This window comes from Anas platyrhynchos, chromosome 1 (genome assembly GCF_047663525.1).
Source record: "Anas platyrhynchos isolate ZD024472 breed Pekin duck chromosome 1, IASCAAS_PekinDuck_T2T, whole genome shotgun sequence".
Classification (NCBI taxonomy): domain Eukaryota; kingdom Metazoa; phylum Chordata; class Aves; order Anseriformes; family Anatidae; genus Anas; species Anas platyrhynchos.
The window spans coordinates 62,514,903-62,539,736 of NC_092587.1; the positions used below are offsets into that span (position 1 = coordinate 62,514,903).

Here is a 24,834-nt window from a genome sequence, read left to right on the forward strand (position 1 = left end):
AATCTATACAAGAGTTTTAATTTTTCATACCTTTTGACTTTGAAGAATCATTGATATTTTAGTCTATCAGCAGCACCAAAGAACCAGCAGGTGGGCTGCTTTCACGCATAAGTCTTCTGCTTTCATACATCAGTCTTCAATAGGGTGGGGAAAAACTTGGTGACAGCTGAGGCCAAGTATGGAAACTGAAAGGTATTGGGCTGTCAGTCTCTAAACAAAGACAATTGGTTCTATAATGAAAGGACAAGAGATGCACTGCCTACCTTCTTACTACCTTCTTACCTACTCTACTCACCCTGTCACCTCACTCACAACCTCTTCTATTCTCTCTTCTTCCAGTCCACTCTCCCTCAAAATGCCCTCATTTCCCCTTCTGTGTACCATCAGTCTCCCATACATACAGGCGGACAAACAAACACGCACACATGCTCATTCTATCCAACTTGCAGTACCATCACCAACACCTCTACTCTGCAGCCAGCAGTCCATGGAAGCAAGTATGGAAGAAGCATGGTGACAGCAATGCTTAAACCTCATGTGAATGCTCTGCTTTGCAGATTGCAAGTAGCATTACCCCTAGGGCAATGCAGGACCCTACTGTACAAGCTTCTCCTTTCTCAGAATTAACACATTGGTAATAGGAGCTTCTTACAAAGTATTCTGAAATGCCCCACCTGATAAACCTTACAGAAGAAGTGACTATAGGATTGGCACAAATTACGTTTTGTTTTTGTTTGGTTTTGTTGTGTTTTGTTTGTTTGTTTTAGTTTTCTGAATGTAGGTGGTTTGGTTTCAGTCTTAGGAAAACAGGAAGGTTTTTTTGTTTGTTTTTTACATGGGCAACAGACAACACTTCATCTAGCAGCAACAACAAATGTATCAGTCAACCATGCTTTGTTCTTCGGATTTACAAAACTCCCTCTCCTCCCCCTATGTCTGGCTTCCATAAAATTTACAGAACTGGAATTAGCAATGTACTCTTAATATATGTTCTTCTAGGCAAACATATTCCCTTGAAAATTTTATTTGTTGCTCAGAACATCAGTTCTTTCCGTGTTCCCAGAAGTTCTGCTAGAACACAAATGCCTTTTTTACAGCATCACTGTCTTCCCTCCTTACTTCAAAGCATACGGAGCCCCATCTAAGGAGAAGGACTTCATGGTTCCACCAAGGCAGCACAGGAAGCATCTAAATTTAAATAAGGCCTTTCATGTGTCAAATAATACAAACAGACCCAATATAGCTCATTCTTTAGTCATACAAGACTTGTGCTTTGACATTACGTTTCCCCAAACAAGGCCCCTGCTACACTTCAAGTTAAGTATTGCAAGAAGATTTACTAAAGGAGGAAAAATAAAGAGAGGCAGAGAAGGAAAAATAAGCCTAAACTGCAGCTTTCTACTTTGTTTTGGACTTTCCCAGTGCTTTGGTGCAGTCAAAAGCTCAACTTCCTATCCCTTCTCTCCCTAGTCATGGATCAGTGCAAAAGATGCTACCTCTCCTATGGTTCCAACCTGGCTGAATTCATAAACTTTGTCTATGAGCACAGAAAGTTTTTTGGGAGTAGCGTCCACACTAAGATCAAGATCCCACTTAATTAACTTAAGCACAAAGAAGTTCTGCTAATATCAGAACATAAGCCGTCTACAGAGAAAGTGATTGATAAATCCAGGTCTGTAAGTGATTTCACCACACCAGAAGTTCAAGCATCTACAAGTTTATGTGGGCATCTTGTAAACATCAAAGCAAGTAAATTCTAAAAGTCCACAGGATTAGGCTGACAATCTGAAGACCACCATTAGCATCAGCAGTCTGTCACTGTACCATCTTGCAATTATTAACTTGGAGCAGTCCTGACAAAAGTCACTTTCAGTAAGTCTTTTTCCATTAAATTAATAGTCATTTTCTTTCTCAGTACCACCGAGAACAATATTTTAAATATCTGTAACTTTTTTTTTTTTTTTAAGATTAAGAAAAACTGAATCCATCTATGTCAATGTAAGCTTGCAAGTAATAGATTTGGGTATCAAGAACAATGCAGGCCCAGGGGTAGCAGGGCCAAGGGACATTTTCCTTTAGACGTAGCTGCTCTAGGAGTACTGCCCTGTATCACGAGCATACCAGTGTCTACAGGCTGCTATAAAAGTTTATGAGAACACCCTTGATTACTACCAAAACATGCTAATAAGGGTAACAAGCATGAGAAATTGAAGAAGCAGAACTTGATTTTTTGAGTGTTTTTTTCTTGCTCACTGCAGTGCACTCACCCTGAATAAAACTGATTACAATGAACTACAAATTCTTCATAAAGAAATTCCCCAAAGGTATCTATTTTATTTACCTTACTCCAAAAGGAAAAAGTAATCATTTTGCTCTTTCATGGGAAAATGAACACCTCTTCATCTTTAGTACCTTATCCTGTAACAGTGGAACTAAATAGGATGACAGACACCTCAATGGCACGTTCTTCATCTTAAGCCAGATTTAGAATAGCCTCAAAAGAAACACTATGCAAAGACTCCCTTTCTGTGAGAAACCATTTCACCACCTTTGATCCTGGCAAACTTGCTTTGACAGCTACAATAAAGAAGAGGTTACTGTCACAGGCCAATTCTTCTGATCACCTCCTACAAGTTGGCATCCCAGCAAAAAGCAGAAAAACAGCCCATGGGAACTGCACAAATAGAGGAGTAGACAAAACACACATTCAAGTGCAGTAACATGCCTGGCTGTTGCATAGGCTTCCCATACAGATAATGGAATTAGGCAGAATCAGTCTCTCAGTGATGAATGTTTAAAGCTTGTTTGCCAAACACCTCTTCATTTATCCTTTAGCAGCAACAAGCAGTTCACAGACTGTGTCCTTCTTTCAGGTGTAAAAACCTGTGTTAGCCTGATCTATTTAACAAAAAGCAAAGCCACACCGAAAAAAAAAAAAAAAAAAAAAAAAAAGGCAAAAAAAAAGCAAATAGCAGCTACCTGATTTTGTAAACCCTACCAAAAAAAAAAAAAAAAAACAAAAAAAAACCATGAAATTATGCACACAAACTACATACCCAGACATACCCTTTTCAGTTGTAAGTCTTCCATTTCTCTCAAAGTATTTCCACTACTTTTGGAAAACAGACTACTTATTCTTAAAGGAAACATGCCAATTATTCCATGATTGAGCCATGGAAGCAGAGAGCAGCTGCAGCAGGAGGTCAATAAGGGCACCACCGGCAGGGCAGCAGTGGTTTGCTCTCCCTTTAAAGATGGATCACAAGCACCATCTTCATTAACTATTGACTACCATCTCTAATTACTGCATTCTAGACCTCACATTTTCACTGCACTACAAATCTCAGCAGTGTGCAGATGCCATTTGCACAGTTCAGATTTTGCTTGTACTAGCAATTTAACACTCCAAAAAGACACAAGCAATCTTATTTATTTATCTAAATAGATAAAATGTACTTGTCAGACTTTCAAAAAGCCACAGTACTTGGAATGTACTTACTGATGCTAATCTTTCAAGTTACATACCTGAATCTATCGGTTTGCATGCCTGAAGTTAGAAAATACAAATCTAGTACTTAGACTTGTAAATCAGTGAACCAGTTTTCAAAAGAGCTCAAATTCATTACCTCAGAAAACCAGGCTATTTAGCTACTAAATTTGTACAGAACATCCTGTCTATAGAAATAAATAATTTCAACCTTGTTCTTAACTCTACTTAATTGCACTGAGAAACACTTATGCTTTCCCTATGCATTATTATTTAGAAAGAGATTCTCAGTCCTAATGAACTATAGTCATGAATTTAAAAAGACATTTTAATGAGTAACATCATTGTCAAAAAAGAATATAGTTTAAATAGAGTTGTGTTTTTTTCCCCCTTAACATTCCAAGGTAGAGAAATCCACAATTATTTTTTCACTTAAACATTCACTGCATTAAATGACTGCTTTAGGAAAAGAAACTCTATTGAAAATGACAACACCCCTACCATACCCTTAGTAATCCAAAGTATTTCGTAGCTAATCACAGTAATATATTAACTTACCATTGAAGATATCTAAGAGCATTTGTTAAGAATTATGGATTTGTTTCTTCTGCTTGGGTCAAAATACAGTTCTTTCTAAATGAAATTTGCTTCCTGTTTGCATCCTCAATATTCACACTAAAGAAAGCCGTACAGCCTACATGCTGAAGGGTTCACTGTCTTTCACTTCCTTTTGTGGCTTTCAAGACCAATGTAAGAGGGAGAGGTTTTGTTCACCAGAATATCATATTTCTGAAAAAACAGTGTATTCATAAAACAATTTAAAAGGGAGAGCTTCACTCTTACTTTTTGATATGTCCTCTCACATTAATTTGCTCTGATCTAGGAACACGTACAAAGATGCCAACATTTAGCATAATATCAGAAGACTTCTTCATTCTTACTTCTGCAATGTGAATGCTTAACATGTACTCCAGACAGTGGATACTTAAGGGAACATGAAAGTCTGTTTGGTTGAATTGAAAGCACACTACTGTAGCTACCAAAAGAATATCTTGTTAGACTGCATTTCGCCATTGCTTAAAGTGAGGTGGTTGCCTACTGAGCATTGCCTGTTATTTCTGTAAGAAAGCCTCAGCCAACATCAGTAAGGTTTTTTGTTTGTTTTTATCACCCCTGTCTGAGGACCACCAAGTATCTTAAAAAGCGCCAGTTTATCTTTAAAAAAAAAAAAAAAAAAAAAAGAGACATCCCTATTTAAAATATAAAAAAGATTGCCGTAAATATGTTTCACCTTACATCAGTCATTTCGTTAAAGGACCAAGTCATTTTCATTGGAAATATAGGGCACAGAAAGCATCACAACTTTGTTACTTCTCAGTTTCACAAGCAGAGTAGTGAGATCATATCAAACAGTTTTTGAGTAGCCCTGTAGCTGATATATCTTGTACTAATAGCATACAAGGTCAATACTTTTGCAGGATGTCTCTTCACCACAATGCTGTTGAAGCATGCTCAAAATCAGCAAGAGCAGTCTAAATGTTATAACAAACCAGGTAGTTCTGTTTTTTCTAACTTAGAGCCTGTGGTGTGAAAACACCCTAATATATATATAGAAGCATTGTTTTTAATCTTGTGTACCATGCTATTTTGGAGTGGTTTATACAGCAACAGTTTCAATGCCTATTAGTCCAATAACAGAGATATCAATTAATTAAAACAGTACAAGAGAAGGTTTATTTGTTTTTAAGCTTAAAATATGAGTATTTTTCTGTTAAAATACCAATACTTATTTTAATGAGACGTAAAATATGCCATTTTTCCATTTCATTTGAAAACACTCCACAGTTCTCAATTGAAACACCAGCGATTTCACAGCAGCCAGCCAATCTATAACTGCATCTACTGTCTGTGGACAAACAGAACGTTTCAATTTTCTGAAAGAGTCAGCCCAGCAATATTCATCATCATACAGTACTGTGTGATATGATTTATCTCAGAGAGCTCCATGGCATCTTCAGAATCTACTGTCCCTGTGCTGAGGGCTACAGCTGATAACTTGGTGCAATAACTTAGCAGAAGTAGCACTGAACTTTCCAGCCATGTTTTGAAGTGGAAAACAGGATATGCTTGGTGCAGATGAAGTATGATTTGTTAAGTTTCTTTAGCATAGTGGCACATGACTATTAATTCAAAACCACAGGTCAAATATTTTTACTAACACTGGACACAAAACAGTAAAGGATCCAGTGTTTTGGCCTACATAGAATCATAGAATCATAGAATATCCTGAGTTGGAATGGACCCTTAAGGATCATCAAGTCCAACTCTTGACACCGCACAGGTCTACCCAAAAGTTCAGACCATGTGACTAAGCGCACAGTCCAATCTCTTCTTAAATTCAGTCAGGCTCGGTGCAGTGACCACTTCCCTGGGGAGCCTGTTCCAGTGTGCAACCACTCTCTCTGTGAAGAACCCCCTCCTGATGTCAAGCCTAAACTTCCCCTGCCTCAGCTTAACCCCGTTCCCGCGGGTCCTGTCGCTAGTGTTAATGGAGAAAAGGTCTCCTGCCTCTCGACACCCCCTTACGAGGAAGTTGTAGACTGCGATGAGGTCTCCCCTCAGCCTCCTCTTCTCCAGGCTGAACAGGCCCAGTGCCCTCAGCCGTTCCTCGTACGTCTTCCCCTCCAGGCCTTTCACCATCTTCGTAGCCCTCCTCTGGACACTCTCCAACAGTTTCATGTCCTTTTTATACTGTGGTGCCCAGAACTGCACACAGTACTTGAGGTGAGGCCGCACCAGCGCAGAGTAGAGCGGGACAATCACCTCCCTCGACCTACTAGCGATGCCGTGCTTGATGCACCCCAGGACACGGTTGGCCCTCCTGGCTGCCAGGGCACACTGCTGGCTCATATTCAACTTGCTGTCTACCACGACCCCCAGATCCCTCTCTTCTAGGCTGCTCTCCAGCGTCTCATCGCCCAGTCTGTACGTGCAGCCAGGGTTTCCCCGTCCCAGGTGCAGGACCCGGCACTTGCTCTTATTGAACTTCATGCGGTTGGCAATCGCCCAGCTCTCCAACCTATCCAGATACATCTGGATAGAAAAGTCCTGTGGGTTGTATGTTCTTATACAGAGGCAAGTACACTTAATGGGTAACGTCTGCTTCTTATATCCAAAAATATAGCCATTATGTCATTCCTTTTTATGCTGCTCAGCACTAAGAAGGAAGGACAGGAGAGAAAAATGCTGAGACAAATTTATTTTGCCAGCCATCTGCAGTTCAGAGCATGATTCTCTAACCTTTCAGAGACTACACTGAACTTCTAAGTACTTATAACCTAGGAAGAGGAGAAGATTACAAAAAAAAAAGTACAAATGCAAAGACATCTATTGCCATGGAAGCAGCAGGCAAAACAGTTTTAGAAAGGTTTCCCTGTTCAGCATTGAGTAGGTGCAATCCACATATGAAAAGGACAAAGGACAGTACAGGGATTATAGCAGAAGGGATGCTACAAGGTTAAGGGTCTTCCACCAGCTGAAATCATCTTTGTCCACCTCCACAGAAAGTCTATTCTCAATTCCTTTTTTTTTTTTTTTTGCCATTAATTTCTAGCTCCAAGTTAGCCACTCACAAAGAAAGAAATATGCAGGTAAATTGGTGTGTTTTCATTCCAGGCTTTGAACTAAGGATAGAAAATTGACATGCTAAACTACTGCTAAATGTAACCATTTTATGATGCAAGTACGATCTTGAACATATACACAGTCCAAACAGATTAATCTGTGGAAGGGAGATCTTTTAAAAAGAAAAATGAAATCTCTAGGGAGCACACCTATTTTCTGCCTGTTTGTATTACTTTCACCTTGAACAGAGAAAAGACCAGGCCTGATATGATATAAACATAGAGCCAATTAAGTACAAATCCCCTTACCTTTTCTTATCACACAGCCAATTTAGTCAACACAACCACTTCTATTGAATCGTAGCATTACCAGGCACAGAACATTTGCAAAAGATTCACAGTTAAACTAAACCTCAGAGTTTACTGGCTGTAAACCAGTACTCAGGAGTTTCAAAGACTTCAAACAAGGTCAATGTATGAACATTAGTCTCAGATGTAGTTCTTTCCTGTATCACTCCATTTTACAGTTTTACTCCATTACAAGCAATGACAAGTGAGGTGCTTCATTGGAAGACCCACAAAAAAAGAAGATAAAGGAAAGCATGCAAAACAGATTTCTTTGATGGTGGACAATAGGGCAACTGCGGCACTCAAAGTCATAGGACCCGTCATCATCCATTATGCTCCTTGGTGCGGTCACGAGCACTTCGCATATGACCAATACTGCTACCAGCTTGCCTTTCTCACTAGATATTAAGACCTTACCACCTCTAAGGAGCTCCTCAAGTTATGCTGCTGCTAAACCAGGGCACAGTGCGCAGTCCAGAGGAGCCTGCCACTGCTGGAAGCCAGCAGTCAACACCAGCATGATGCTGGCTTCAACATGTGTCTTGCCTTCATGTTGGTGGACCTCATCCAGTGCTTTATCCACTTCCATCAACAGAGGGCTACAGGCAGCTGCTGCCATTTTAAGGCTCCATAGGTACCACATACTCTTACATAATTTTCACATTTTCAACACAGCAATGCTGAGCTGTGTGTGTGGCTCAAGTTTCCAAAGAAACTGAATAAAATTGCTTAAATATAAATTACATTTATTACATTAAAATTACCTTAACTGAACTTGGATAAAATTCAGCGTTAGACTTCAAAAATCAAATTCTTGTCATAAGTATAAACTCAGAATATAAAGTTACCTTCATTTGCCTCAGAAGATGCAAAACAGGTGTGTGTGGTTTATTAAGAAATGGGGTAATATTAAAAAATATATATTTTTAAATCACCTTCCAAGTTAATACAAACCAATAGTAGAAGACTTGGCTTCGCTCTTCATATGGTGTTTTTGCTAAAGAAAAATAACCACAGGTAGCGATCAGTTGAAGGGAAAAGCAAATCTGTCTAAGCTTGCATTAAGAAAAATCTCTCAGTGAATCAATATGCTGTGCAAAAAGGATCTTCAATTTATTTTTTTCACATTGTAATCACTGCAGCAACCATCATACAAGACTCAAAAAGGCAGCCTAATTGCTGCTAAATTAAGTGTTTGCTAGTGAATTCTTTGATAATTTTTTACAATGCCAATATGTATTTGAATCTCATCATGCTATGTAACATTAAAAAAAAAAAAAAAAAAGAGACAACCATTCTGTAGAGAGATTGTTGTATTTTCATTATTCATTCCATTTGTTCAGAACAGAAAGAGCCTGTTTTCCTTCTACACAGTGCTGAGGCAGAGAAGAAAGGCAACTGAATTAGAACCTCAGCAGACAAGGCTCCAGTACCACAGAAACTGCTGCTTCCTGTGCCAGCTCCTCGAAACTGCAGAAGACAACAGCTGCTGCAGATGCTGCTGGTCAAAGCACCTACAGAAAAGTCAGCCAGAGAGCATTCTGCATACTGCACTATGCTGACAAAAGCATGGCTACAGTAACCATGTGAAAAGGGGGAAAATTTAGCTTTAGAAAATATTTCAGGCTCTTGATATATTTCAATATTTGATTTCTGTATCAATAGACAAATGCAAGTCCCCAGTAAGTTATCATCAACATTTTTAATGGGAGGGGGAAAATAAAAATGGAAAGGAAAATCTTACTGCCAGAAACTTTTCTATAATCTGTTGTTACCCTATAATACCAGATATACGTTAACCATTACCTTCAACATCTAAATACACTACTTGCCTCTAGTAAGAATAGAAAATATTCCAAAGCCAATGATAAAAAGAACTGGTAACTTCACTGTCTCACGGTTTGCTACCTTTGGCCTCCTGCACAATAGCCACTTTGTTAGCAGGGTAAGCAGGCAGCATTATGTAAACATACACGAGGGCAGCTAACCCTGAAGATCCTCAATTTCTTCAGTCTTTTTCCCTGATACTCCTAAAATGCATGGCCAACATGGTTATACCCAATGCAATATAGAAAACAAGGGCTAGGAGGCATTGTTCCTGCTCTTTACTTGTTAATGTGAAAAACAGCAAATCATGTTTAATGTCTGAAAGAAATAACATTATACGCTTGAAGGCATTAACCATATCCAAACATTTAAACCCAAAACATATCCATATCCAACTGTATCCAAACACTTAGCTCAAGTTCAGTCTATCAAATCACATTAGGGATTATAATGGCCCTGTTGTTTTATGTATAGAGAATATTTGTAGATTACCAACAAAAGCTGCTTAAAAACTGCTATACTGCAATGCCCATGACAAAGCCAGCACATCGGGAAACCATTCCCCTTGGCACCACAAGGCAGCAGAGCAGCTCGCTGAAGCTGCCCCTGCAATAGGAGCACTGTGAGCTAACAGACACCTAGTGTTTGATGCATTCTCCTCAGAGAAGTTTGTGTTTTCTTAATGACATTTTTTAGTTCTTTCTTTCCAGCTTTAACTTTTAACAGTGTTCCTTATTTTCCAGGAATTTTAGGTAATATTTTTTTGCTTTCATCTCCCAAATGGGTAAACACTGACCCAATTCTTCTTTGGGGGGGAAAAAAAAAAACAATTTTTTCCACTGTAGTTGAGGTGCAGCAAGTCACCTATAACCTTTTGAAAAAAAGGTAAGAATATCAAGCCTCCTTATTTTACATAACATTTAAGATGTTAAACCCTTTCAATTGACTTGCAGGGTCCACTTCCTGACAAATTCTAATTTAACAGGTTATATTTCCATAACAGGGTTTAAAAACAAACAAACACTCGAAAATCCACTAACAGGAGCCATGCTACAGTTAAGGATCACACCTCCCGTATAATATAAACCACAGATCATTCAATGGCATAACATCTACATCTAGAAAAAGATACATGAAAAATATATGTCTGCACATAAACATGGACAATTTGCTTCTATCTACTTGAATACGTATAACTGAAGAGTCTACGGTAAAAGTAGAGACTCCTTTTCATTAGCAGTGGATTAGCTAGTTTTATTCTACATGGCTTGTTAGCAGCTGCTGTAAAGTAGTTTAACAGTTTTTAAAGTTTAACATGCTTACCAGTTATCAGAATTCTCCTGCCTTCTCTCAGAGAGATCTTCCTATGTAAACCCACACACCAAGAAAAGTTAAAAATTAAAAATTATTTGTGTAAAGAGTTATTTCAGCACCATGCACTCAGCTTGCGGTCCACTCTCCTGACTTGTAGTTACTAAATTGCTCCTGCTTTTCTAACCCCTTGTGTACAGTACCTGGAAAAACCCCTATCAGAAAGCTGATCCTGCTTCTACACCCTTAGCACTGTAAACATTGTATTTCAACTTCAAACAACCTTGCACATGTACAAAAAAGCCTCCAACTGTAACACTGCAGTTACTTCAGCTCTTTGTATTGCAGGTTCCAGCTCTGTTAGCCTTACCCGCATCTTACTAAGCATGCACTTCTCGACAAGCATGATATATCCTCACTTTTCATATTTTAAAAGTATTTTCCCTTCCTTAAACAGAAGTTAATACTTGACAGTAAAGAACTACTTTGATATCTTAAGGGGGAAAAGAAAAGAAATTCCTGTTTTCATCCCAAACTATAGATTCAGAGTAGCACGTGGGGCATACAGGCAGCCCGAATATTACTGGCATGAATAACGAATATATGGGAAGCAGATAGGGGCAGGTATGCTTTTCTTTTTTTTTTTTTTTTTTTTTTTTATATTTCTGGTATGTACTTTTCAAATAGCAGAGCTGAACTGAGCACTGTGTGAGATAGAAGACTACTAAATATTTGCACCACCATAGTTTCTATCTACTTCTGCTCAGTTCTCTAATCTCCTTGCCAGGGACCAAAGGAAGGAAACAGTGAGATTTTTTTTTTTTTTTTTTTTTTTAAAGCCAACACTGGTGTTAACAAGAGCACTCTACACAACAGGACAGTAGAGGGAAGCTGACTTTTTTATTTTTTTCCTGCAAACTTGCTCCAAAATGTTATTCTAAAAGAGAATTTCTGTAATTTGTTACTGAACTGAAGAATATCTCCCAGACACCTCCAGGTTAAATTAAAGTGGCACTTATGACACTTACTAGGCATGAACAAACAGAATTTGATTTTTCATTTGCAGTGTCATACATTCACTTCTCTACAAGCAAGGGGTTGGATTCTGTAACTTGACCATATTCAGGACATGGCCAGATGTATTATCTGGAAAAGAGTTAAGTTAAACTGCTGCGTCCCAGATTTGTTCCCCATGCAGATACTTCAGCAGCACTACCAAGGCAGTTTTGCTGACACTGGGGATTTTTTCCTCAGTGTCAGCTTTAAAATCACTTTCATTTTTGAAAGGACTACGTTAATATTCTCTCACAAAACCATAATGAAAACTATGGATTTTAAAGAATAAGAATCTAAATTATTTGTACCAAATAAATTTTAGAAGACTATGAAGGCTGTGTGATGTCCTATACTGGAGGATCTCAACTGGGCTCACAAATACCGCACGCTACTTCACATGAATGCTGAACATGTCACCTTGACCTGAGCAGAAGCAATCAATAAGGGCTGAGCAAATCCCTTTAAACATCACTGCTTAACCACATGCAGAAAAAAAAATATAGAATCAGACAATTTGAGATGCATGGGTCATCCATAGAAATAATCTTTGGTTATCTAAATGATGTAAATTCTAAAATCAGCAAATCATAAATCACCAAATCAGCAAATCACCTTCATATCTCAACATTTTTAGTAAGTTACAGGGAAAAAAAAAAAAGAAAAAAAAAAACACAATTAAGATTAGTTTTACTTGGGATCCAGTTCAGCCCAACTGCTGAATAGCATTTAGGAAATAGAGGATACAATATTCATGGTGCTAAGATTCACGTGTTATGCACCTCATTTCAAAATACAGATAATATTAGAGTTTCAAATGGTAAGCCTACGTTTCTGTTGCAGCTCAACTGCATTTGCTGAAAACACCGAAGCAACCCCGTATAAAACTAGTTAACTACAGTGTCAGCCACATAAGAAAAACAGAGATTATACTGTTAAAAGTAAGCAGATATTAATTGCGTGGAATTATTCCTTCCTAGTTTTAAGATCAACAGATGCTTGGTTATTTAAGCGGTAGCAAAACCCTTAGAAGAGCCGAGAAGTTCATCTGGGTTTGTAAGTTTCAACTTCCCTAATAATGCACTGAATGCAAGTATCATTCTCATTCTTATCATGAAACATCTTTTAGTATATCCTGTGCACAAGCAGTAAGCTCTTATAGACAGTAAGAAAGATAAACACTTAAAGGGATTAAGGGATAATTATCAACACTGAGGTTGAATGCCAAGGGCACCCTGTGCCAACACCAGCTAGGCTTCTTGCTGGCTACACAGAGCAGACGGGATGGACTTTGAATTCCCTCCTTTGCCTGCATGTCAGCAGAGTTATTCTGAAGATATCCTTTAGGCTTGATACGGGTCCAGGAAAGGATATAAGGAAGTTTTGAAATAGGTTATGTGCACAACCAGCCCCTTGGACTGCTGTGTTTTGACTTGCTTACACCCTTCCATTCAACCCAACCACAAAAGCTGTCACAGAGTCCTAGTGCCATTACCTTCTGCTCCCTGACCTGGCGTGGCAGTCCCTGAACAGTGTGTGAACAGCCAGCTCAGTCGTTAGCATGCCCTTCACTTGTAAGCCTGGTGAGCGTATTTGTCCACTGGATCAGATGGACATCAATAAATTATAAAGCACACTGTTTACTGCATAATCACGCGTTACTCAAGAAAGCATGAAGGTAATTACAGAGCAACAGTTGGTCCAGATAACCGGGAGAACTTGATGAAAATCAACTTAAACTTCTGCAGTAATGAACAGGAATAGCTGTTCCACTTTCTAACAGGAACAGCTATTTTTACTGCTAAGTAGATACAACTTACCTGCTGTAAAATTTAAAATGCATCTTAATTCACAGTTAGACATTTAAAGGAAAATAAGCCAAAACATAAACGTTGTATGGTTTTATGCACTAACAACAGTTCTCATTTTATTGTTTATACCACAAAATCTCACATCTTATAAGGACTGCCCTGGAACTGTGTTTTCATCTGAGAATTTCTAAGCTTTTCTTTTAGAGAGATAAAAGCCCTCTTTCTTGAAAGGCATTCAAAGAACAAATTAAAGGACCCCTAACTCTTGAAAACCATCACCAGGTATCTGTCCTCCTACATAACTTTCTTGAATATGACAGAACTGCTAAAATAGGTAAGCATTCACCTATGACGATTCTACCCTCACAGAGGGAATATGATTTCTTAATGACCAGAGTTAGTGTCAGACTGAATAAAAAGGAATGTAAACTATGCCTGTACTAAAATAGGGGTGTTTAGGCAAGAGTCTTCTGAAGAAGGTCTAGCAGTATAACTGCATACGACTGAAAAGAAAAAAAAATCAGCTCTATCCAAAACAATGTGTGTTTCCTGTATCAGTGGCTTTGTTTTGATTCCCAAATCCCCAGTTCTGAAGATGAACGTAATTAGCCATTAAGTTTCATTTCCTAACTCAATTGCTGATGTTAACACAAATAATGGGCTTATTAATATTCAACTTAGAAACTGACGTACCATAGACAAGACAGTGAACTATGTAGTACGTGGGCACAAAGAGGAAAAATAGTCTGATTATTCACTGCAAGAAGTTGACATTAAGTCCTCCTGATACAGACAAAACATTTAAAGAGAGCCTTATCTTCAAATATTATTATTTAACAATTTTACAATTTGGGTCATTTATAGTTTTTTTGGTTTTTGGTGTTTTTTGGTGTGTTTGTTTTTGTTTTTAAATCTCTTGTAGACTCAAACTTTGTTTTTTGATTTAGAAAAACAGTTTTCCATGGTGAAAGAGAACTTTGGAGCCTGAAATAGCATTAGAGACTGAATGACTCGGCCCAGAAGGAAAATAAAGTTTACCAATATACGTGTGAAGCAAATGGAAAAAAGTCACCCTTATCTTGCACATGGGCTGGAGCTTAAAGAATTGGCACTTCCCAGAGGGAAGAGAGCTCGGTCAAAATCCTTAATCAGAATCAGCAGCAGGGGGCTCTGCATTCTCTACCTCACTCTTCTACCTCCAGAAGTCACTGAGTACCATCACGATAATCTGCTCTCAGGTCTGCAAGTTTGCCCAGATATTGATCTCTCATACCTCATAGAAAGAGAAGACATGTACCGAAAGACCACAGACCATAAAATGGTTTGGTTTGGAACGGACCTTAAAGATCACCTAGCTCCAACCCCCTGCCATGGGCAGGAGCACCTTCAACCTCCTTAGAAAATTGTCTAAGGACTTGTGTTTCCAGCTCTGCAAGGTCCCTAAAGAGATTACACTGAAGCTCCATCAAAAATCCAGCTGGTCCAGAGAAAACATGCCTCTCTAACCCAAGTGAGAGGGGAGAGGTTCACCACTAAAATAGGACAACTGCCCACAGCAACCCTGGGACAGGCCTGGTATTGCAGCACCACAAGTAGCACTCAGAGGCACCTCAGACTCCCAAGGTTTCAAGTAGTCTGTAGCTAGATGTAGTTACCATGTAATTATATAGCTACAAGGCTGAATATAGCTGAAAATCCTGACCTGTAGGACTTGGTCATGATGGTGACTAACAGAATCAAAAGCCTGGCATGGAAACTTCACACACTCCACTGAGGCTAAGTTGAATATTTTTTAAAGCAAGAAGAAATCAAGCCTCTGAATCAGTTAGAATTACTTTTAATTGCTAGTCAACAATTCCTCTCTTCAATATTCATCTACCTCTGGGTACACTGGCGCCTATTTGAGAGGGGCACATGCCTGTAATTATCCATGAGAAGAAGGCTAGACCTGTTAAGTCTGATGCATTGTCATCTGTGCTTCAAGACAACATTTATACAGAAGTCAGGAATAAATCACAGGATTTAATGTCTCAGATTAGAGTTCCACCACATTTTCCCTCCTTTCCAGGCTATTTAGCATATTTTATATTAACATCTGTGACACACTTAGCATTAATACTTCGTAACTAACACTTTCTCATCACTCTGCCCAAGCTTCCACTCCATGTCTTTTGCCTCCAATTTTAATTCATTTTATACTCCATTTTATAGAGTTCTGTGTAATCAGAGGCAAATTGTTCTGAAACTCATTAAAAATATATACATCTTTCTTTACATATCTTGCTTTGCAAAATGCTGTTGCAATTTAGTCCCTCTCCTCTTCTGCTTTTACTCATTTCTCTGTATCTTCTGTTATTGCCTGTTGTTTGTTTGTACACTGAGACAACATGTCTGATTTCTGATTCATTCATCAACATTTCTGCAAAGCCCCAACCTCCCTTCTCCACACTAATTTCCGAAGTAGATTCTCCTGCAGAAGCTACCTGTATTAAAACACTACTTCCAAAGCAGCTACTTCAACAAAACATTAAAAAATCCTTTTTCAATTTCCCCTTTTTATTTGCTTGGGTGATTGACAGAACTATAGCTCTGGGACACCCTCTCTGAGCAGAATTCTGTCTCTCCTTGTCAGAAGCATGTAAGTTTGTTGATAATGGCCTGAATATATCAAGACATCCACAGCTACACATTTGATTAAAACGCTTCTACCATCAAGAGCTCAAGGCAAAGCTTAATTCTAGATTTCACATGATGGAAGGGACCATTATGATCATCTAAATGTAATTATACATCATAGATTGACTTATATTCAAGAGAAATGCTATATGCAGTGTCCCACACTGGAAGAGCATGCCATTTTTCACTTCACAGAGGAGTGTCAGCTACAAGATTTGTAGTCAGTAATTGGGTTAAAGTATTGAATTGATAATAATGTTCCAAAGAAAATCTACCCATTATTAAGATAAATAGAAGAGGAAAGGAAAAAAAAAAAAAAAAAAAAAAAAAAAAGTATCTTATTTTAAAATAATTTGCTTCGTATTTTTCCTTCCTTGCCCTCTGACAAATACATCATGTCGGGAAGATAATTTGTCTTCTACAGCAAATACTTAACATTACTTTAAGACATAACAGTGCAAAATACAGCAGTTAAAATGCTTTATCACAGCTCACACTGTACTCAACACATACTGACAAACAGCATCAAATAAAAATACTGCCCAGCTTTAAATGGGATTTTGACTGAAACACTGGGAGATGAGATAGCTTGTCACCACAAGTTAAGAAGTGGGTGAAAAATGTGACAACTGCAGTTTTAAGAAGCACAGATATTGACAGACAAAGGACAAAATAACAACCAAAGGGCAAATCATTATTTTCTTGTGTGAACAGCCTAATTTTCGATACTTATGCTTAACTGGTTGCCCAAAAATAACAGTCCCTAAGCAGGTTCACCTCCAATTCAGAAATCTCCAAACCATATATTTTATTATTATTTTTTTTTTATTTATCTGCAAAAGCAGCCTGATCCTGTGATTTCTGTAAAACAAACTAATCTGGGTCATGTATGCAAGCTATTACCTTCCTAATTCAGCTATCCCTAAAAACACTGCAGGAATGGTGTTTACCCTCACCTTTGTTTTGGGTGGCACACTCCAGAAAAGCCTTTCCAGCAATGAGCTGATTTATATTATTAACAAACCCTTCAAATTCTTCTTTGAAACCCTCTGTGGTTCAAACCATTAGCAAGTCAAGCAGCTGCGAATTAGAAATTGAATTTATTTAGGGGAATCACCATCCTAATCTCCAGGAAGCCAGTATTACAAGACCAACAAAAATTACTGGTTAAAGAAGACGTTGCCTAGCAAAGGCTAAACAGACACACCAAGACAACCCAAAATACAGAGACAAGCAACTTTCCTGATAGCCTGTAAACTAAAACGTGCACTCAAAGGGATACCTTGATCCTAAATATTTGGAGGAGAAGAAAAGGAAAAAAAGACTTAGAAAAATGTACAATTATATTCTGGAAACCAAGTTTAATTTCATATCACCTTCCACACAACACATTTGCTTCAATAGGTCGCACACGGGATTAACTTGGCCCACAGAAGCAGGAAGTTGTCTAATAAGAGCAAACAAGGAAATTTAATAGCTAATGTATTTCTGTGCAAGTTCTGCATAAAGCAATTCTTTCTACTTTACATTGTCTTATTTTTGAAGCGAGTAGAATTTTTAGAAGCAAATTCCTATATGTTCACCCTCCTTCCTCAATATTGTGAAGTGTCAGCTCTCCGTGAGATATCTCAACTTTAGGAAGATTTCAAAAACCCTGCGTTTACCAGGAAAGCATACAAGGGAATCAGCTCTTTTGCAGTGGCCTCTAATGTATCTCAAGATCCCAACCACTGCTTAGATTATCCCTAATGATCATACAGGTTTTCCCTGAACATACTCAATAGCAAGAAGATTTTCTGTCACTACAGATCAGTCAACATCATACAACAGGTAACACAAAGGAGAGTTATAGTCCAAAGTTAATAACTTTATTTTCAAAAATTAAACTAAAGAAAACCAGCAACAATGAAAATCAACCAGGTAGGCAGTTTTCATAGACTAGAACAGGATGCTACTAGAGTCTTATCTCATACTGCAAGAAGGAAACCCAAAGGACTAAAGAAGTTTTGTTAACATAATCCCATAAAATCATATCAATTTAACAGGCAGGGATGTAACAACATCAGCAGGATTTTTTATTTTTTTTGGCCTGTCAGTGTTATGCAGATACCTTGCTGCAGTGAGTGCTGTCCTGAATGCAAATTACCTTAGCTCCCCAAGAACCACGCTGTAATGTCTGAGAACACCAATGTACAGTACAATGCCAGCAGGCATATTTAGGCAAAAGGGAATGTGACAAACAGCCCAGAAATGGTGTGAATTTGCACTTAAGTGAACAAAGCCAAGGAACCAGTGAAAGATTTGAAGTTCACAGGAAGTTAACCTAGTCTGTGCATAGCAAGGATGGAGGTGAATATACCAGTAACAGAAAAAAAAAAAAAGCTATTTATGTCTATGATAGCAAGTTACAGTGTCCTTGTGTTCAGAACTGTTTTCACTACACAGATAAATCAAGTTAAATCAGTGGATATACAACCTTCCAGGACAGTGTAATCCAATGCGGTATCAAAGTACTGCCATGCTCACCCTTTGCAGAGCTTTTGGCTTGCAAAAGGTGCTGAACAAGCAAGCAATAACTTACACCTACTTCTTGGCAGACAGCTATTTTTGAGTTAAAACACATGCTTGCATTTGAAGATTTGCTCCAGTTAGTATGAATTCTAACTTGGCAGGGAAAAAAAAAAAAAATTCCAATGGTTATTCGATCAAAAATGGATTTATTAATCATGCTAACTCCACCGAAAGCTCTTCTCTAAACTGCCTCCAGATATGAGCCTTGACATTTCCCAACCATTTCAAAGTATCTCTGAAGATTCCAGTACTCTTTTGTTCAAGTCCTTAAATTAATATCGAATTCTAAACAGAAGTCATTTTCACTCATTCCTGTAGGTTGTTAAACACACCAATCTTTATCAAACTTCAGTGCTAACAGAATTCAATCACAATTTTGCTTACGACAATGAACCCAAATGATTTGGACAATAGTATGATGGAGAGAGAGATTTCCATTAGAAGTTGGACACTTAGATTGAAAGACACAATGAAAGACTGATGCCATAACATACAACTTAAGTAGCCCATTTCATCATTAAAGGCATTTTCAAACATCACCATGAATGGAAATACTTCCAGATCTTATCTCCCAGCACAGAAAATCTGCAATATTCCTTTCTTCACCAGGCCAATGTCAAAGGCTGTGAGGACATTCTTAAGTGTAAGGAATTGCACTACGTCTTAAATCTTCTCACTAAATAACACACAATTTATTAATCTGATAAGACTTCTGATAAGCTTGCCATTTACAAAATCCAGATTTTATTTCAATGTATTTATACACTACAGTAACTAGTGATACATCTAGTTTCTTCAATTGCTTGTCAGATGCAGACCTGAGACAACTTTAAGAGTCCAGTCCTCAGGCAAAACATAAATAACTACTGTATTTCACAACACCTGGTGGAGACTGACTGGAGATGTGAGGTCTATAGTAACTCCTCCTTCCCTCCAGAAAGGATTTCAACCAGGCCAAAGGTACGCTCTGGCTTTACAAGGCCTCTTAAAATCCAGTTAGTGTTTTGCAAGCTGGAAAAGAAAACATAAGCACTGTATTTTTTATTTTTTTTTTAATGGGAGAAAGAACACACCCAGCTTTATGTTGCACCTGAGGATTAAAGTTTGTACTTGCAGAATCAAGGCAAGAATCATAAATTATCTTTTATCAGCAGCAGGTGCAGGTTGCATTCTGACCACAAAGAGGCTATGAAACTAGCCTGGAAACAAGGCTATGAAACTATTCTGGAATTACAGGGTGATGGAGCACATTCTGCTGTAGTCACTGCCAACCAGAGGAGCAGGTAAGGAGCTACAGACCCACTAAGACCTTTATTTCCTCATCTTCATTGTGTTACTTTTTTCATATTAGCAATCATGATGCAAGGAAGTACTATGATCAATGATACAGGAGGATGAAATCCTTTAAGTCTTCCAACTACAAATACAGCTGCTAATTCCAATTTCCAGGTGTAATTATGATACTCTATCCTTATTTGTGCATACTCATGTTCAAATTAAGCATGCCTCTTGCCTGGGAATTCCTAAAAAGACAACCCCCCGACATCCTGTTCCGTATATTTCATACATTGCCGTTCCCAGCGATACAACACGCGTGCGCTGGAGCTTTCAGACTTTGTTTTGTCCGCTTTGGCCTTCCACATCCATAAAGCCGAGCTGCTGCAACACGAGCACAGCACGTCACGCCTGCTGGAGCGCTCGCTGCCATCACATCGCAGGATCACGTGCTGCATATATATGTATGGGGGTGTGCATTAATCTGCTCATGAGCAAAAACTTTCTGCAATTCTTGAGTGGACTTTAAGCCAGCTTACTGTTACGGCAAGCCCAAGGTAACACCTGCAACCAGCCTGAGCTTATCGTGGCTTTTACCCGCGCTGCGCGAAGCTGATGCAGCTGCCTTGTGGAGCGTGACAGGTGAAACGCTCCTGGCACAGGTGCGCTGCTGAAAGAAAGGGGCGAGGAGAAAGGAGGCGAGGGAAGGGCAGCCACGGCTGCGGTGGGCAGTACCAAGCACCAGGCAGGTTCACCACCGCAGCAAGCCCGACCCGGGCAGGGGCTGGGGGTACCAGCGAGCCGTATCGCCGGGCACCCCCAGCCATGTCCCCGGGGCGAAGGGCTTCGTGGAGGGGCCGATAGGGGTCGTGGGGAGCTGATAGGGACCGATAGGGGCCGTTACCTGCCGGCGGCCCCCGGGCGGCCTCCCCCCACGGGGGGCCGGCGGGGCAGGTGCGCGCTGCTCCACTGGAGGCGACGGCGAAGCCCGGGGTGGATTTCCTGCGGATGGCTGTCCGCCTGAAGTTTATTCCCTCGGCTCGGTTCATCCTCGGGGCGGGGGAGAGACACAGAGAGGCAGAGTGAGGGAGAAACCCACGGGTCCTCAGCGCCCCTCCCGCCCGGGGTCCGGCGGGACCGGCATAGCCCCCAGGGCAGCGGCAGCGCCTCCGTCTCCCACCCACAGCGCGGCTGCGGCCGCCTCCTGAGCCGGCCCCTTACCTGCTCCCCGCCTCTCCCTCCCTCCCTCCCTACCTGCCCAGCCCTGCCCTGCCCGCGGTACCTGCCCGGCAGCCGCCGGCCCCAGGCTCTGCCCCCCCCCGGCTGTACGGAGAGTCCGCGGCCGCCGCCCTGCCCGGCCGGGGCCGTGTGGGAACTTCCCCGAGCCGCCGGCCGGAGGAGCGAGTTCCCCCCCGGGGAAGTGGGCGCCGCGGGCGCGCAGCCGCTGCCAGCTGGGGCCGGCACAGGGAGCGGCCCCGCCGTCACGGCTGAGGGGGCTAGCCACCTGCACCGTGCCCATTGCAATAGGTGTTCCCTTCCCCGACATCGCAGCCGTTTGTTTCTCCCCGCTGGGCGCTGCCCTCTGTCACTGGTCAGCTCTGAAATGCCTTGCCTAGAAGGAGGTCCAGTTCCTGTGGGATTTGTTGGTGTATGTAAAAGAAATTGGCCATAAAGTGTTACCCCTCTGCTAAAGAGAAAATCAGAGAATATCCTGAGCTGGAAGGGACCCACAAGTATCACTGAGTCTAACTCCTGGCTCCACACAGGACCACCCAAAAACCAGACCCTGCATCTGAGAGCACTGTCCAAATGCTCCTTGAACTCTAGCAGGCTCGGTGCTGTGACCACTGCCCTGGGCAGCCTGTCCCAGTGCCCGAGCACCCTCTGTGTGCAGACCCTTTCCCTAACCCCCAGCCTGACCCTCCCCTGTCCCAGCTCCATGCCATTCCCTCGGGTCCTGTCGCTGTCCCCAGAGAGCAGAGCTCAGCGCCTGCCCCTCCGCTCCCCTTGGGAGGCCTCCCCCCTCAGCCTGCTCTGCTCTAGGATGATCAAACCAAGGGACCTCAGCCACTCCTCATACATCTTGTCCTCCAGATCCTTCACAAACTTTGTAGCCCTCCTTTGGACACTAATATTTTTATGCCCTTCTTACATTGTGATGCCTCAGACTATAAACTGTACTCAGGGTGAGCCTTTGAAAGCTCAGAGTGGGACAAATCCCTTTCCTCAACTAGCTAACAGTGCTGTGCCTGATGCACCCTAGGGAACTGTTGGCCTCCTGACCACCAATGCAGACTGTTGGCTCATGTTCAGCTTGCTGTCCACCAAAACCCCTAGATCCTTTTCTACGGGGCTGATCTCCAGCATCTCATCCCCCAGTCTGTATGTACATATAGCCAGGGTTACCTCCTCCCAAGTGCAGAATCTGGCACATACCCTTGTTAAATTTCATATTGCTGATGATTGCCCAACTCTCTAATTTGTCCAAATCTCTCTGCAAGGCCTCACCGCCCTCAATGGAGTCAACAGCCAAAACCAAAAGGTTGATATCTTGCAGCCCCCTCTTTCATATCCAACAAAAATGAGGTAGTCAGATCACCTCCTGGATTTCGTGGTCTTGCAAACATTGGGGTTTCCTTTTGCAAACATACAAAGAAGCTGTGACTCAGAGGTAAAAGACTAATTTATTTCCTGACTTCAGTCACCTGAGCTGGGCTGGGCACATGGAAATGACTATACCTGTGTTGCGAAGAGCAGAAGGTACTCCTGCTGACTTCACTGCACCAGGAGAGCTACAGATTCTTGTAAACTAGCTATGTATGGTTAATGGATATGTACTAGAAGATCAATCATTAACTTTTTCAGATAAGTATCTTGTTCCAGAAGACTGGCACACACTTAATTCTTCATCTGGACTCATACTGAGTATTTAAGCATGGAGAGAGAAGAAAGGCAGAGAATTTCTCATTAGTAATTCCCAAAGCACTTCACTGAGCAGGCAAGTATGAGGCTCCTTTGACAGGGAGGAAAATGAGGTATTACAGGGAGAAGTTATTTGCTCAAAGTTGTCCAAGATGCCAGTACAGTAATAGAATACAAAATGGTAATTTATGAGAAAGTGAGACAGCAAATAGAAGACCTTCCTCTGTTTGTGTTATATATGATAACTAAACTGACATCAACTGAAGTTATTACCTGGTTGCTCAAAATGCCAATTGTTAGCCAGGCATAATTATCACAAGTTATTAAATTTTGTACTTGCTCCTTCAAACATGGAGTTCTGCTCCTGGAAGGAAAACAGCTAAAGAAACAAGGACAAGTACACACACCCCACAAATCCTACCCAAATGGTATTAACTTTGTTTTGTATGATGTTATCAGTGAGTGGTAAATTACTGCAATGTGACTTGGGAAAATAAATAAAATACCTCAGAACAAAAGAGAATACCTCAAAGAATCCTGGTGTCTCTGTGCTGTAGCATCAGCAGATTGGCTGCAAAAACTCATTTTCCTGGGCAAATCCTTCTTCAGAAGGACACCGAGGTATGTAACACAGTGAGGTGACAGTCTGTGTTAGAAGGAAGTCATGCAGTCAGTGGATTTATGGTAATTTTAGGGCATTTGTACACTGTGGAGCAGTACAGGCCTCTCAGAGTAGGTAATTGTCCCTCTACCCATCACTTAGCAACAGCACAGACCTGGGCCAGCTGGTTGAAGCTGGCTTGAACTACTGTCCACCAGCAACACGTATGTTCTGCCTGCTACCACGTGGTAACAAACGGCCTCCCTTCTGGTGTGCCCTTCCCTTTTTTAACACACTGCTCTCAGTCTTTCATGTTCTCCATCTCTTGGCAGAGACAGACTTTTGGCAATGTCAGGAAGAGGAACAACATCTTTCTAATCATAAAAAGTCAGAAATAGATGTTATCTTGGAAAACATCACCTTGAATGATTAAAAGTTTAGTGTTACAATAGGAAACAGGATCTGAGAAAAGAAAAAATTGAAAAAGCTTAAACACAGACAAAGCTGCCTATTCTGCTTAAAATATGTGACATTACTTGACTGAAAGTCCTGCATCGGACCTCCCACCCTAGACAGTGTGTGGGAAGAGCTACATACCCCTTTGCTCTATGGCAAGAGAGGTAACCAGTAAGCCACAGCTAACCCACATTCAAGTGTGGGCAATAGCTGGGCCATCTGGCTCTAAGTCTTTCTGTGAGGGTGGTGAGAAATGCAGTGGTGGAAAACTCATTTAATTATACCTATTTGCATGTGGGAGGTACAACAGGAACCATATGGAAACCCACAGAGGTGCAAAAGGTGGCAAGGACAGCTGGCAAAAAAAAAAAAAAGAAATAAAATGAAAGAGCAAGTGAAGGGCTTGAAACTATTCACTTTGTGCTGCTGGATGACCAGAGCATTCAGGACCTTGAAAGAAACAGGACCTTGAAGTCAACCTTTTTTTAGTTTGTAAAATGCTTCACTTTCTCTCTGTGTAAAACATTGGGCCCTCAGTATACGTCTTTGTAGCAACCTTTTCTTCTCCGAATGGAAACAACCTTTAGAAGACTGGATTTTGACTGCTTGAGACCGCTTGTTTCTATTTTTGCATCTGGTCAAGTTTCTTTATTTCTGCTAGAGCTTATCTTTATTTTCATCTGAGTTACAGTTTAAATCTGTTCCTGAATTCAGTCTATGTTCCTGGCTTCAGGTTATGGCCTCTAGCTTTAGTTTCCCTGAGTACTTCCTTGTGCTGTACCTCTCAGTAACTCTGTGGAGTAACATATTTCTGGAGCACTAATCTACACCCTAAAGAAAGAATGCACATGAACTCGGCACCTAACAAAAAGG

At 40.5% G+C, this 24,834-nt stretch overlaps 1 protein-coding gene across 5 annotated transcripts in view; it reads right to left on the bottom strand.

Moving 5' to 3' along the window:
- The window catches only part of FGD4 (FYVE, RhoGEF and PH domain containing 4), a 110,262-nt gene extending 88,842 nt beyond the window's left edge, over positions 1-21,420 (bottom strand). The window contains exons 1-2 of one of the 5 annotated variants that reach the window (XM_072039282.1): positions 21,265-21,420; positions 20,887-21,032 (exon numbers count right to left, since the gene is read on the bottom strand). In XM_072039282.1, the coding sequence (XP_071895383.1) occupies positions 20,887-21,031 (145 nt within the window). In that variant the 5' untranslated portion in view covers position 21,032; positions 21,265-21,420. Of the gene's footprint in view, positions 1-4,045; positions 4,186-20,886; positions 21,190-21,264 lie in introns of those variants that run through there. The other 4 variants (XM_072039310.1, XM_027472079.3, XM_072039284.1 and 1 more) reach the window with 4 other exon arrangements.
- Positions 21,421-24,834: the final 3,414 nt, after the last annotated feature.